Source organism: Engystomops pustulosus, chromosome 11 (genome assembly GCF_040894005.1).
Source record: "Engystomops pustulosus chromosome 11, aEngPut4.maternal, whole genome shotgun sequence".
Lineage (NCBI taxonomy): Eukaryota > Metazoa > Chordata > Amphibia > Anura > Leptodactylidae > Engystomops > Engystomops pustulosus.
The window spans coordinates 69,835,099-69,851,611 of NC_092421.1; the positions used below are offsets into that span (position 1 = coordinate 69,835,099).

Sequence of the window (16,513 nt, forward strand, 5' to 3'; positions counted from 1 at the left end):
ACAATCCCTTTAATTAGCAATGTTTTACCACCAGAAACATTGAGTACAATGAATATCACATCCCTATTGTGATAAAGAAAGTTACTTGTTTCTCTATTACTTGTAGTATTGTCTGTTCCTGTAGCCTAGGATTGCTAAAATGCTACCGAATATCATCATACCATCCACATGTCGACCCCCCTCCACCACCACCATTATGTCTTTTAAAAGGGGGTTTTCCACTATTTATCTATCTCGGGAGAGGCACAGATGTGTCCCCAAACAGAGGTCCCACAGGTGCCGTAAAGTGATCTATTGGACCACTGCCTCTTTTTTCTCAGCGATATTCTCCCATAAAGTCCCATACAAGTTAAAGAGGAACTGTTCATGTTTGGATATTGGTGCTACATGGATATGGAGCACGTGGGAGAGTCTGAGGTTCCCAAATCTGAGCAGTAGGGGTCCTAATAGTCTGACCCCTGGTGAACCCATTTAAATTGTAGAAGAGTCCCCTCCACCCATTCCGTGGGCACCTGGTCCCAGTTGTGACTAGTATCTCAGCTTCCTCTACAGCTACACTGTTTTATAGGGCAGGACTTCTTACACCCCTGCTAAGGTTACTCTGACGGGTCCTCGTTCCACAGATGAATCACAATAATTTAAAGAAAAAAAAACAATGAATAATTTTTTGATACAAAAATTTACAATAAAAGCTCAGACCTTGCTGCGGGTGGTGGGTGGATGAGACATCTCTTCTAGTGGCCGGTTGCAGATCTCGGGAACGCAGACGTCAGGTTCTTCAGTCTTTCTGAACAACAAGAGACATCATTATTCATCAAACTGTAGACGTAGAAGTAGAAGTCCTACCTGAGATGAAGAAGGATATGTAAGAAGAATTCTGGGGGGACAAAATGGTGAAACTGAAGAGAAAAAAAATGAAAAAAGTTGAGGCACATTGTGGGCAAAAACTGAAACCAAAAATGTGGACGTCCAACCAAAAAGAAAACATCTATAAGAACATGACTGATACTAAAGGTGAAGTAGACAGTTTGGATACTTGATCTAAGAGACATCTGGTGTCTACTCACCCTCCATACGCACCAAATGTGAAGCTCCTTTTACGAGAGAACATCAGGAATCTCTCCAGAACGACTCTCAGCTGCTTTCTAACCAATGAAGTGATCCAGCTTGTCCGAGAGCATTAGAAGAGACTGCCGGAGTCAGAGAGACCACCTGCCTGGGGATGACTGCCAGACACTCAGCCTATATAATGAATGTCAAAGTCAAGGCTTGAAAGAAGAGGAAAATGTCAATGAGACAATCAGTCAAGATGTCCCATGGAGAGTGCAGGACCCCCCACCTTGAGACAGACCTGATCCGCTCTTCTGGGCCTTCTCCTCTGCGCTCTCACCACTCTCTTCATCCCTCCGTCCTCATTGTCTCTTTCTGTCCTCTAAGCTGTCAGACGTTGAGAGACCTCCTGCCGCTCTTCTCTCCTGGGGGGACGCTGACATTAACGAGGAGGATCAGCCATGACTTTGCACCATCTACATGGGAAGATATCTGCTTATTAAAAAACACAAGAGCAACGTTGTAGATATAGTGACAGACTCATCTATCTGCCAACAACGTGCATGCTCAAAAAATACCGCGCCTAGAGTGCCTCCATGACTGTCCTATAGAAGGGCTCTGAGAGGCTACTAGTGAGTAGGGTACCTGTCGGGGAGACATTGGGGCTCATTTACTTACCCGGTCCTGTCTCGATCCCCGATCTGGACTGTCCGACGGAGATTAAGTCCGGCGTGATTCACCAACATCGTGCGCCCGAGATCCTGCATTTGTCGCTTCCCCGCTGAAGTCCGCCGGAGTTCACCTTCCTCTTCCCGGTGTATGTGAGTGCATGTTTTGCGACACAATTTGCAATGTTAAATTGTCCGATGGCCCGCCCCCCGATTTGTGTCGCATGAAAACCGGTGCCGATGTGCCATAATCCGATCATGTGTGCGCCAAAAACCCCTGTTAAATTCGGCGCAACCCGGAAATCGTCGGGAAACCCGACGAAAATGCGGTCCGCGGACGGTTAGTGAATGAGCCCCATTGTTCTTAACTCCCATCGTGAGATATTTAGGACAAAAGCCTCATCCATTAACTCATAACTCTCAAATACATATGTGGGGTAGATTTTGCAAATGTTAGTAGGGAAAGGACTTTGGATGACATCACCCTGGTCACATGACCTGCATGGTGAGAAGGAGGCATGGGACATAGGGAGGAGCCACTGGACTCGTTGGAGCAGGACACGCCCCCTATGACTCGCTGCTGATGCCAGGTAAGATAACAAAGTCAAATTTATGGGGATTTATTTTTAGCTTAAAAAAGGGTAGTTAGTTAAAGGGACTCCATGGGGACCTGTCAGTAGGTATATATGTGAAAAATATGCTGACAGGTTCCCTTTAATATAACCTTTAAAATAACCACAAAAAAATGTGACAATACATTAAACATGTATAGTGTATGAAGCTTAAGTCATCTGTGCTGCTGTGGATTACATTGCCTCCTATCTTCCCCTACTGTACTGTCACTAACCCTGATTCTGGGGGGATTGTCTGTGACTACAGCTGGTGGGGAGGCAAGTTAGATAGGGCAGCAGAAGCAGCACAGAGGACATCAGCAAAGTATGCTATACATGGGTGGTCTATTTTTTTTTTAAAGGGTGGGTTGTCCCATTGGGGCTTATTTACTAAGAATTGTGGATCGCACTTTCTCTGGACTTACCTACTTTTTTGGGGATTACACGGCTTTGACAGGTATTTAGCAGGTGTCTGTGACAGGATTGTGTCGCACGCGACCGGATTTTGCGCATCAGAAATCAGGGGGGGGGGGGGGGGGTGGCGTGCCGTCAGACGATCCGACTGATTCGGACTGAGCGCAGGATTTAACATTCAAATTGTCGCAAGCATCACATGCACTAGGAAGAAGAAGGTGATCTCCTGCGGACCTGAGTGGGGAAGCGACACATGCAGGATATCGGGCGCACAATCTTAGTGAATCAGGGCAGAGTGCGTTATTGTTGGACAGTGCACTTTTGGGGAACGTAACCGAACAGGTGAGTAAATGAGCCCCATTGGGGGACATGTATTATCGTATCTGCGCCTAAAAAATTTTTTTTTGGGTGCACAATTGTTGCGGATCATTGTTGCGGATCATAATGAGTTTGCGCCAGAAAGATCAGATATTTCTGACTATCCCGACTACGCTGTCTTTTTTTTTGCGCAAGTGGGCGTGGCCTAACTTTTCTGTATAACTTTTTTGTATTTTGTCGGAATTTTTAGGCGCAATTCTTGGCGCACAATAGACCAGGAAAAAAATGGTCAGAGAACAAAATTAAGGCGCAGCCCATGTAAGATTTTGGCGCACATCTCATTGATGTCGGCATTTTTATGGCGCACACGACTGATTATTACCGTCTACCCATTATTTACTCACAGCCGTGCGCCAATTTAATACATCGGGCTGTTCTTTCCGGAGACTGATCTCCGATGCCGACAGTCGTGCTTGCACCAGAATTAATAAATCCCCCATAGTGTTCACGTAACATTATTTCATATACATAACCCCCTCTAGTGGTGCAAATCATCATTACATCATTCAAGAAAATAGAAGAGATATTTAATTAGTGACTGTAATAAACCCTACATATCACCTGCTCATGTAATATGCAGAGATAATACCGCCATCATCCGGATCTCAGCAGATACTATAATAATAGCCATGCAGGATACTATAGAGGAGTAATTATAGCCGGGGCGAGGCGGGAACAAGACGTCTTACTAGGAACATACAAGGATCCAGATTCCTGGGAATTTATATAGTAACGTCCCGCCCTCTGTACGGAGGGTTACAGCACGGACAATGCAATTATCATGGGAGTCCTCGGTATTACGTCTGATCTTATATAACTGTCACATAGATTAGGATTGATGTCACAATTACCCAACCGCCCTTAAAGGGATCTGTATAGAACATGCAAAGTTCTCTCCCCTATAAATAACCTTAAATGTCAATAAATTAACAAAATTTGTATCTATATATCACCATCACATTCCATAGCGATGTACAGATCATGGGGGAGAGATACAAACACTAATAACAGGAAACAATAGGAAGGAGGGCCCTGATTACAAGAGCTTACAGTCTATAATATAGAAGGAGCCTGAAACTAAATCTATCACAGCCCCTCCCCCTTTATATCGCCATTATACTACAATTATACCGTCATGTGATTAAGGAATGTGCTCCACTGACAGCTCACAGCAAAGCCAAACAGTCATCTACACAACAAAGAAAGACGACTACAGTAATCACTTATCTACTCACCATATTATTTTCTAGTATAAAAGGGCAGTATTATAGTAGTTATATTCTTGTACATGGGGGGCAGTATTATAGTAGTTATATTCTTGTACATAGGGGGCAGTATTATAGTAGTTATATTCTTGTACATAGGGGGCAGTATTATAGTAGTTATATCCCTGTACATAGGGGGCAGTATTATAGTAGTTATATTCTTGTACATAGGGGACAGTATTATAGTAGTTATATTCCTGTACATAGGGGGCAGTATTATAGTAGTTATATTCTTGTACATAGGGGGCAGTATTATAGTAGTTATATTACTGTACATAGTGGGCAGTATTATAGTAGTTATATTCCTGTACATAGGGGGCAGTATTATAGTAGGTATATTCTTGTACATAGGGGGCAGTATTATAGTAGTTATATTCTTGTACATAGGGGGCAGTATTATAGTAGTTATATTCTTGTACATAGGGGACAGTATTATAGTAGTTATATTCTTGTACATAGGGGGCAGTATTATAGTAGTTATATTCTTGTACATAGGGGCAGTATTACAGTAGTTATATTCTTGTACATAGGGGACAGTATTATAGTAGTTATATTCTTGTACATAGGGGGCAGTATTATAGAAGTTATATTCTTGTACATAGGGGGCAGTATTATAGTAGTTATATTCTTGTACATAAGGGGCAGTATTATAGTAGTTATAATATTGTACATAGTGGGCAGTATTACAGTAGTTATATTCTTGTACATAGGGGGCAGTATTATAGTAGTTATATTCTTGTACATAGGGGGCAGTATTATAGTAGTTATATTCCTGTACATAGGAGGCAGTATTATAGTAGTTATATTCCTGTACATAGGGGGCAGTATTATAGTAGTTATATTCTTGTACATAGGGGGCAGTATTATAGTAGTTATGTTCCTGTACATAGGGGGCAGTATTATAGTAGTTATATTCTTGTACATAGGGGGCAGTATTATAGTAGTTATATTCTTGTACATAGGGGGCAGTGTAATAGTAGTTATATTCCTGTACATAGGGGGCAGTATTATAGTAGTTATATTCTTGTACATAGGGGGCAGTATTATAGTAGTTATATTCCTGTACATAGGGAGCAGTATCATAGTAGTTATATTCTTGTACATAGGGGGCAGTGTTATAGTAGTTATATTCCTGTACATAGGGGGCAGTATTATAGTAGTTATATTCTTGTACATAGGGGGCAGTATTATAGTAGTTATATTCTTGTACATAGGGGACAGTATTATAGTAGTTATATTCTTGTACATAGGGAGCAGTATTATAGTAGTTATATTCCTGTACATGTGGGGCAGTATTATAGTAGTTATATTTCTGTACATAGGGGGGCAGTATTATAGTAGTTATATTCTTGTACAAAGGGAGCAGTATTATAGTAGTTATATTATTGTACATAGGGAGCAGTATTATTGTAGTTATATTCCTGTACATAGGGGGCAGTATTATAGTAGTTATATTCTTGTACATAGGGGCAGTAATATAGTAGTTATATTCTTGTACATAGGGGCAGTATTATAGTAGTTATATTCTTGTACATAGGGGGCAGTATTATAGTAGTTATATTCTTGTACATAGGGGGCAGTATTATAGTAGTTATATTCCTGTACATAGGGGGCAGTATTATAGTAGTTATATTCTTGTACATAGGAGGCAGTATTATAGTAGTTATATTCCTGTACATAGGGGGCAGTATTATAGTAGTTATATTATTGTACATAGGGGGCAGTATTATAGTAGTTATATTCCTGTACATAGGGAGCAGTATTATAGTAGTAATATTCCTGTACACAGGGGGCAGTATTATAGTAGTTATATTCTTGTACATAGGGGGCAGTATTATAGTAGTTATATTCTTGTACAAAGGGAGCAGTATTATAGTAGTTATATTATTGTACATAGGGAGCAGTATTATTGTAGTTATATTCCTGTACATAGGGAGCAGTATTATAGTAGTTATATTCCTGTACATAGGGGGCAGTATTATAGTAGTTATATTCTTGTACATAGGGGCAGTATTATAGTAGTTATATTCTTGTACATAGGGGCAGTATTATAGTAGTTATATTCCTGTACATAGGGGGCAGTATTATAGTAGTTATATTCTTGTACATAGGGGCAGTATTATAGTAGTTATATTCTTGTACATAGGGGGCAGTATTATAGTAGTTATATTCTTGTACATAGGGGGCAGTATTATAGTAGTTATATCCTTGTACATAGGGGGCAGTATTATAGTAGTTATATCCCTGTACATAGGGGGCAGTATTATAGTAGTTATATTCTTGTACATAGGGGACAGTATTATAGTAGTTATATTCCTGTACATAGGGGGCAGTATTATAGTAGTTATATTCTTGTACATAGGGGGCAGTATTATAGTAGTTATATTACTGTACATAGTGGGCAGTATTATAGTAGTTATATTCCTGTACATAGGGGGCAGTATTATAGTAGGTATATTCTTGTACATAAGGGGCAGTATTATAGTAGTTATATTCTTGTACATAGGGGGCAGTATTATAGTAGTTATATTCTTGTACATAGGGGGCAGTATTATAGTAGTTATATTCTTGTACATAGGGGACAGTATTATAGTAGTTATATTCTTGTACATAGGGAGCAGTATTATAGTAGTTATATTCCTGTACATGTGGGGCAGTATTATAGTAGTTATATTCTTGTACAAAGGGAGCAGTATTATAGTAGTTATATTATTGTACATAGGGAGCAGTATTATTGTAGTTATATTCCTGTACATAGGGGGCAGTATTATAGTAGTTATATTCTTGTACATAGGGAGCAGTATTATAGTAGTTATATTCCTGTACATAGGGGGCAGTATTATAGTAGTTATATTCTTGTACATAGGGGCAGTATTATAGTAGTTATATTCTTGTACATAGGGGCAGTATTATAGTAGTTATATTCCTGTACATAGGGGGCAGTATTATAGTAGTTATATTACTGTACATAGTGGGCAGTATTATAGTAGTTATATTCCTGTACATAGGGGGCAGTATTATAGTAGGTATATTCTTGTACATAAGGGGCAGTATTATAGTAGTTATATTCTTGTACATAGGGGGCAGTATTATAGTAGTTATATTCTTGTACATAGGGGGCAGTATTATAGTAGTTATATTCTTGTACATAGGGGACAGTATTATAGTAGTTATATTCTTGTACATAGGGAGCAGTATTATAGTAGTTATATTCCTGTACATAGTGGGCAGTATTATAGTAGTTATATTCCTGTACATAGGGGGCAGTATTATAGTAGGTATATTCTTGTACATAAGGGGCAGTATTATAGTAGTTATATTCTTGTACATAGGGGGCAGTATTATAGTAGTTATATTCTTGTACATAGGGGGCAGTATTATAGTAGTTATATTCTTGTACATAGGGGACAGTATTATAGTAGTTATATTCTTGTACATAGGGAGCAGTATTATAGTAGTTATATTCCTGTACATGTGGGGCAGTATTATAGTAGTTATATTCTTGTACAAAGGGAGCAGTATTATAGTAGTTATATTATTGTACATAGGGAGCAGTATTATTGTAGTTATATTCCTGTACATAGGGGGCAGTATTATAGTAGTTATATTCTTGTACATAGGGAGCAGTATTATAGTAGTTATATTCCTGTACATAGGGGGCAGTATTATAGTAGTTATATTCTTGTACATAGGGGCAGTATTATAGTAGTTATATTCTTGTACATAGGGGCAGTATTATAGTAGTTATATTCCTGTACATAGGGGGCAGTATTATAGTAGTTATATTCTTGTACATAGGGGCAGTATTATAGTAGTTATATTCTTGTACATAGGGGGCAGTATTATAGTAGTTATATTCTTGTACATAGGGGGCAGTATTATAGTAGTTATATCCTTGTACATAGGGGGCAGTATTATAGTAGTTATATCCCTGTACATAGGGGGCAGTATTATAGTAGTTATATTCTTGTACATAGGGGACAGTATTATAGTAGTTATATTCCTGTACATAGGGGGCAGTATTATAGTAGTTATATTCTTGTACATAGGGGGCAGTATTATAGTAGTTATATTACTGTACATAGTGGGCAGTATAATAGTAGTTATATTCCTGTACATAGGGGGCAGTATTATAGTAGGTATATTCTTGTACATAAGGGGCAGTATTATTGTAGTTATATTCTTGTACATAGGGGGCAGTATTATAGTAGTTATATTCTTGTACATAGGGGGCAGTATTATAGTAGTTATATTCTTGTACATAGGGGACAGTATTATAGTAGTTATATTCTTGTACATAGGGAGCAGTATTATAGTAGTTATATTCCTGTACATAGGGGGCAGTATTATAGTAGTTATATTCTTGTACAAAGGGAGCAGTATTATAGTAGTTATATTATTGTACATAGGGAGCAGTATTATTGTAGTTATATTCCTGTACATAGGGGGCAGTATTATAGTAGTTATATTCTTGTACATAGGGGCAGTAATATAGTAGTTATATTCTTGTACATAGGGGGCAGTATTATAGTAGTTATATTCTTGTACATAGGGGGCAGTATTATAGTAGTTATATTCTTGTACATAGGGGGCAGTATTATAGTAGTTATATTCCTGTACATAGGGGGCAGTATTATAGTAGTTATATTCTTGTACATAGGAGGCAGTATTATAGTAGTTATATTCCTGTACATAGGGAGCAGTATTATAGTAGTTATATTATTGTACATAGGGGGCAGTATTATAGTAGTTATATTCCTGTACATAGGGAGCAGTATTATAGTAGTAATATTCCTGTACACAGGGGGCAGTATTATAGTAGTTATATTCTTGTACATAGGGGGCAGTATTATAGTAGTTATATTCTTGTACATAGGGGGCAGTATTATAGTAGTTATATTCTTGTACATAGGGGGCAGTGTTATAGTAGTTATATTCCTGTACATAGGGGGCAGTATTATAGTAGTTATATTCCTGTATATAGGGGGCAGTATTATAGTAGTTATATTCCTGTACATAGGGGGCAGTATTATAGGAGTTATATTGTTGTACATAGGGGGCAGTATTATAGTAGTTATATTCTTGTACATAGGGGACAGTATTATAGTAGTTATATTGTTGTACATAGGGGGCAGTATTATAGTAGTTATATTCTTGTACATAGGGGACAGTATTATAGTAGTTATATTCTTGTACATAGGGGGCAGTATTATAGTAGTTATATTCCTGTACATGTGGGGCAGTATTATAGTAGTTATATTCCTGTACATAGGGGGCAGTATTATAGTAGTTATATTCTTGTACAAAGGGAGCAGTATTATAGTAGTTATATTATTGTACATAGGGAGCAGTATTATTGTAGTTATATTCCTGTACATAGGGAGCAGTATTATAGTAGTTATATTCCTGTACATAGGGGGCAGTATTATAGTAGTTATATTCTTGTACATAGGGGCAGTATTATAGTAGTTATATTCTTGTACATAGGGGCAGTATTATAGTAGTTATATTCCTGTACATAGGGGCAGTATTATAGTAGTTATATTCCTGTACATAGGGGGCAGTATTATAGTAGTTATATTCTTGTACATAGGGGCAGTATTATAGTAGTTATATTCTTGTACATAGGGGGCAGTATTATAGTAGTTATATTCTTGTACATAGGGGGCAGTATTATAGTAGTTATATCCTTGTACATAGGGGGCAGTATTATAGTAGTTATATCCCTGTACATAGGGGGCAGTATTATAGTAGTTATATCCCTGTACATAGGGGGCAGTATTATAGTAGTTATATTCTTGTACATAGGGGACAGTATTATAGTAGTTATATTCCTGTACATAGGGGGCAGTATTATAGTAGTTATATTCTTGTACATAGGGGGCAGTATTATAGTAGTTATATTACTGTACATAGTGGGCAGTATTATAGTAGTTATATTCCTGTACATAGGGGGCAGTATTATAGTAGGTATATTCTTGTACATAGGGGGCAGTATTATAGTAGTTATATTCTTGTACATAGGGGGCAGTATTATAGTAGTTATATTCTTGTACATAGGGGACAGTATTATAGTAGTTATATTCTTGTACATAGGGGCAGTATTACAGTAGTTATATTCTTGTACATAGGGGACAGTATTATAGTAGTTATATTCTTGTACATAAGGGGCAGTATTATAGAAGTTATATTCTTGTACATAGGGGGCAGTATTATAGTAGTTATATTTTTGTACATAAGGGGCAGTATTATAGTAGTTATAATATTGTACATAGTGGGCAGTATTACAGTAGTTATATTCTTGTACATAGGGGGCAGTATTATAGTAGTTATATTCTTGTATATAGGGGGCAGTATTATAGTAGTTATATTCCTGTACATAGGAGGCAGTATTATAGTAGTTATATTCCTGTACATAGGGGGCAGTATTATAGTAGTTATATTCTTGTACATAGGGAGCAGTATTATAGTAGTTATATTCCTGTACATAGGGAGCAGTATTATAGTAGTTATATTCCTGTACACAGGGGGCAGTATTATAGTAGTTATATTCCTGTACATAGGGGGCAGTGTTATAGTTGTTATATTCCTGTACATAGGGGGCAGTATTATAGTAGTTATATTCTTGTACATAGGGGGCAGTATTATAGTAGTTATATTCTTGTACATAGGGGGCAGTGTTATAGTAGTTATATTCCTGTACATAGGGGGCAGTATTATAGTAGTTATATTCTTGTACATAGGGGGCAGTATTATAGTAGTTATATTCCTGTACATAGGGGGCAGTATCATAGTAGTTATATTCTTGTACATAGGGGGCAGTGTTATAGTAGTTATATTCCTGTACATAGGGGGCAGTATTATAGTAGTTATATTGTTGTACATAGGGGGCAGTATTATAGTAGTTATATTCTTGTACATAGGGGACAGTATTATAGTAGTTATATTCTTGTACATAGGGAGCAGTATTATAGTAGTTATATTCCTGTACATGTGGGGCAGTATTATAGTAGTTATATTCCTGTACATAGGGGGCAGTATTATAGTAGTTATATTCTTGTACAAAGGGAGCAGTATTATAGTAGTTATATTATTGTACATAGGGAGCAGTATTATTGTAGTTATATTCCTGTACATAGGGAGCAGTATTATAGTAGTTATATTCCTGTACATAGGGGGCAGTATTATAGTAGTTATATTCTTGTACATAGGGGCAGTAATATAGTAGTTATATTCTTGTACATAGGGGCAGTATTATAGTAGTTATATTCTTGTACATAGGAGGCAGTATTATAGTAGTTATATTCCTGTACATGTGGGGCAGTATTATAGTAGTTATATTCCTGTACATAGGGGGCAGTATTATAGTAGTTATATTATTGTACATAGGGGGCAGTATTATAGTAGTTATATTCTTGTACATAGGGGGCAGTATTATAGTAGTTATATTCCTGTACACAGGGGGCAGTATTATAGTAGTTATATTCTTGTACATAGGGGGCAGTATTATAGTAGTTATATTCCTGTACATAGGGAGCAGTATTATAGTAGTTATATTCCTGTACACAGGGGGCAGTATTATAGTAGTTATATTCTTGTACATAGGGGGCAGTATTATAGTAGTTATATTCTTGTACATAGGGGGCAGTATTATAGTAGTTATATTCTTGTACATAGGGGACAGTATTATAGTAGTTATATTCTTGTACATAGGGAGCAGTATTATAGTAGTTATATTCCTGTACATGTGGGGCAGTATTATAGTAGTTATATTCCTGTACATAGGGGGCAGTATTATAGTAGTTATATTCTTGTACAAAGGGAGCAGTATTATAGTAGTTATATTATTGTACATAGGGAGCAGTATTATTGTAGTTATATTCCTGTACATAGGGAGCAGTATTATAGTAGTTATATTCCTGTACATAGGGAGCAGTATTATAGTAGTTATATTCCTGTACATAGGGGGCAGTATTATAGTAGTTATATTCTTGTACATAGGGGCAGTATTATAGTAGTTATATTCTTGTACATAGGGGCAGTATTATAGTAGTTATATTCCTGTACATAGGGGGCAGTATTATAGTAGTTATATTCTTGTACATAGGGGCAGTATTATAGTAGTTATATTCTTGTACATAGGGGCAGTATTATAGTAGTTATATTCTTGTACATAGGGGGCAGTATTATAGTAGTTATATTCTTGTACATAGGGGGCAGTATTATAGTAGTTATATTCTTGTACATAGGGGGCAGTATTATAGTAGTTATATTCTTGTACATAGGGGGCAGTATTATAGTAGTTATATTCTTGTACATAGGGGGCAATTTTTATTAGTATAAAACAAACATAAATACAGAAATACTTTTTCCATCAAAATAAATCATAGATCATTCAGTAAAATCATACATGTTCATAAAAAAAAAAAATTTATATTAAATGTAACTTAAGAGACCATTTTGGGTAAAAGGGAAACAAAGAAAACATATGCATCCACATTATATAATCAGACATATTTCATTCTAGATGAATGTTCCACCAGAGACTTATATTCTGGCCCTTTTTCCTGACCTCTAATGACCGGATCCACCTGAGCTCGGACATTATGAGGCTTATGGCTTTATCATGATGGAATGGCTCGCTATGGATGGACACTCTGGTTCTCATGTGCCAGTGGTAATACTTGATGACCTGGATAACTATGTACATGGTCTCCTGGTTGATGTTACTTACAGTAGGTGTCACACCATAGAGGATCTCTGGGTACCTGAGGGACTTCAGTGATGGGATTCTTAGCTTGGTGGATATGTCACGCCAGATATTCCGTCCACCCCAGCACTCAGATATAAAATGGAACATAGTCTCCTCTGTCTGACACCCGAGGGGACACATACGATCTGTCACACTTAGGAATTTTAGATTTCCCCTGACAAAGAGCCTTCCCTGTAATGAGAGCCAGGCGATGTCACCGAACTTTGGGGGCAACCTCCGACCAGTCAGAAACCTCAGACTGTCCTGTAGGGTGGTGGTTGGACAATCTGGAAGTGCCAGCTGTAAGCAATAGAAGGTCCTACAGACTCTGGAGGACAGATCTTTCCTGGTCTTAGTTTCTATGAAAGACTTTTCTATCCCCCATTTCCTTAAACACCTTAGACCATACTCCAGATACTGGGGGAGGAAGCCAGGAGTCCACCGACCCCTCTTGAGACTGCCGCCTCGCATCCAGGATTCTGCAGAAGGCAATATCCAGTCCCTGACACTACTTGCCCACAGGAGACTGTTATTTGAGTCCAGGCATCCAAAATAAACTTTCAGAAACATGGAATCAAAGAAAACCCTTGGATTTAACATATCCAGTCCACCCTCTCTCCTCTGCAGGTAGGTGATCCCTCTTTTTACTGGGTTCAACCTGTTCCCCCATAAAAGCTGGAAGAACAGGCTAAAGAGCCTAGCGGAGAAAGATTTTGGCAAAGGAAAGACGACAGAGACGTAGAGGAAGACAGGGACCAGGTAAGTCTTCATCAGAGTAACCCTTTCTCTATAGGTCAGCCTCCAGTTCTTCCATCGCTGAACCTTTGCATTTCCGGTTTCCAACTTCTCCTCCCAATTTAGTTTCGCATTGTCTTCCCTCCCAAATTTAACCCCAAGGATCTTAATATGGGTGGAGGCCTTGGCAAACTGCGGTAGATCAAAGCCAGGAGCAGTATCCAATGTCCAGAAAGCTTGACTCTTCTCAAGGTTGACCAGAGACCCGGAGGCCTCTGAGTAACTTCTGATGGCTGCAGACAACATCTTCACCTCACGAGGTTCAGATATCACCACAGTCACATCATCCGCGTAGGCGACAACATCCAGGGGCAAGCAATGTTGGACCGGCACCCCCTGAAAATCACACCGCTGCAGTGATCTCAGGAACGGATCGATGGCAAACACATATAGCAGTGGACTCAGAGGACAACCTTGTCGCACCCCTGCCTCTACCCTGAAAGTGTCCCCCTGCCAACCATTGATCAGAGGAAAGCTCTTCGCCTCTCTATACAAAGTCCTGAGCCAATCTATAAATTGTCCCGGAATACCGTACTTTGATAAAGTGGCCCATAGATAATCGTGGTCAACCCTGTCAAAGGCTTTAGCCTGGTCCAGACCTACAACATATCTCCCACACTTCAGAGCTTTACATCTCTCAAACATCTCCCTTATCGAGATGACTGCTCCAGAGATGTTCCACCCTTTTACTGTGCCGTACTGAGAGCCTGCCAACAGTGCCGGGGACAAACAGACTAATCTAGAAAAGAGGATTTTTGCCAGAATTTTCCTGTCGACATTCAAGAGGGCGATCGGCCTCCAGTTCTTGATGTCAGTAGTCTCTTTCCCTTTAGACAGCAGGATTAACGATGAGACCCTCATGGATGGAGGCATCAGGTGATTTTCTAGACAATTTCTGTAAACATCCATGAGGATTGGAGCTAAGAGGTCTCTGAACTTCTTATAAAATTCTGCTGTAATACCATCAGGACCTGGTGCCTTCTTCAGATTTAACTTATCAATGGCCTCTTTTATCTCCTCCATCGTTATTTCTGCTGTCAAAGGAGAAAAGTCCAATTCTCTAGTATCAGGGCCTGGAGTTGCCTCCAAGAATTGGGCCACTTTTTCCTTATCCAAAGCTTTCTTCTGAAACAAGTCAGTATAGTACGATCTCACCACCCCCAGGATTCCCTCCTGAGACTCTTGTAAAACACCCCGGGAGTCAGTGAGACCTGCGATTAATTTTTTCTCCACACGCTCCCGGCAATTCTCAAATGGATCCGGTGCCCCTCGGGTCCCATAGTCCCTTTCCACTACCAGGGAGGTGTACCTACTGTACTGATACTGTCTTATCTCAGATTTTAGCCGGTCAATCCTTTGTTGGTCATCCCCACCCGCCGAATAGAGTGACTCCAATTCTTTCCGCAGTCTCAGATACTGGCTGTACTTAATTCTCCCTTTCTTAATTGACAGTCTCTGTAAGAGGGACCGGATCTCCTCCTTGACGTCCTCCCATCAGTCGGCCATGTTGTCATAAAAATCCACTCTGTCAAGTTGATTCTGGAAAAAAGAGTGAACGTATTCCTGTACACAATTGTCATCTAGTAGACTAGAATTTAGTCTCCATAGCCCTCTACCAACATCAGGATACTTAGAGGCACCCAAACAAAAATATAAAGCTGAGTGATCAGAGTATGGGACAGTTCTTTCCCTTCTTTCTCCGATGGTTTCAGTAGGACTCACCAGAGCGAGATCAATCCTACTGCAGCGTCCTGCACATGTGTAAGTAAACTTAGGACTCCTACCACCCTGTACAAAAACATCATACAAGCCAGCCTGCTGAATTATACTGTTCAGGACCTTACAGTCCCTGGTAAGGGGCCTACTGTTCCTGTCCCTGGTGGTAGTGGTGGCATTAAAGTCCCCGGCCATGATGACAGGAATAGAAGTGAATAGATATGGCTTCACATCGTTAAAGAGCTGAGTCCTTTCGGTCACTGTCTGTGGGCCATAGATGTTAATGAGCCGGAGTCTTCTACCTCTGATGGTGACCTCTAGCAGCAGGCACCGTCCCATCGATACCTCGGTGAGTCTGTGGACGGTGACATCATGGGTGTTAAACAAGATGGAGACTCCGGCATAAGGCTCCACAGCCAGCGACCAAAAGGAAGGACCAGACTGCCAATCTCTCTCCGCCTCTCGCATGAGACCCAAGGTGTTTAAACGGGTCTCCTGTAAGAAATATACATCGGCATTGAGATATCTTAGATGATCAAATACAACATGTCTGGTCCTTCTAGCTCTTATGCTGTTCACATTACTGGTGACCATAGAAAGATTGAAGCCTGCCATCATGAGAAAAAGAAGGACCATCCCCATCATCATAAGTCAGAGTCAGAGTTGTTTTCCTGACTACAAGTTTCCATATCCCAAACTGACTGAGACTCAGCATTAATGGGTTTCCTTTTTGTGGGAGGATCCCCCCCTGGGTTGTCATCATACTCCTCCATCATACGTGTCAATTCTCGATCTATCTCCTCCTCTCCATCTGACTCGGACAGTACACTGTACCTATTAGTGGTCACTGTAATGTCAGCCTGA

At 39.3% G+C, this 16,513-nt stretch overlaps 1 protein-coding gene and 1 long non-coding RNA gene across 6 annotated transcripts in view; both read right to left on the reverse strand.

Moving 5' to 3' along the window:
• Positions 1–16,513, reverse strand: part of LOC140106014 (uncharacterized) — a 340,407-nt gene that overhangs the window by 286,722 nt on the left and 37,172 nt on the right. The window lies entirely within an intron of this gene.
• The window catches only part of LOC140105779 (rap1 GTPase-activating protein 1-like), an 82,979-nt gene that overhangs the window by 64,820 nt on the left and 1,646 nt on the right, over positions 1–16,513 (reverse strand). The window contains exons 2-4 of one of the 5 annotated variants that reach the window (XM_072129865.1): positions 1,352–1,526; positions 1,068–1,242; positions 700–787 (exon numbers count right to left, since the gene is read on the reverse strand). In XM_072129865.1, the coding sequence (XP_071985966.1) occupies positions 700–787; positions 1,068–1,111 (132 nt within the window). In that variant the 5' untranslated portion in view covers positions 1,112–1,242; positions 1,352–1,526. Of the gene's footprint in view, positions 1–699; positions 788–1,067; positions 1,269–1,339; positions 1,527–16,513 lie in introns of all 5 variants that reach the window. The other 4 variants (XM_072129867.1, XM_072129866.1, XM_072129863.1 and 1 more) reach the window with 4 other exon arrangements.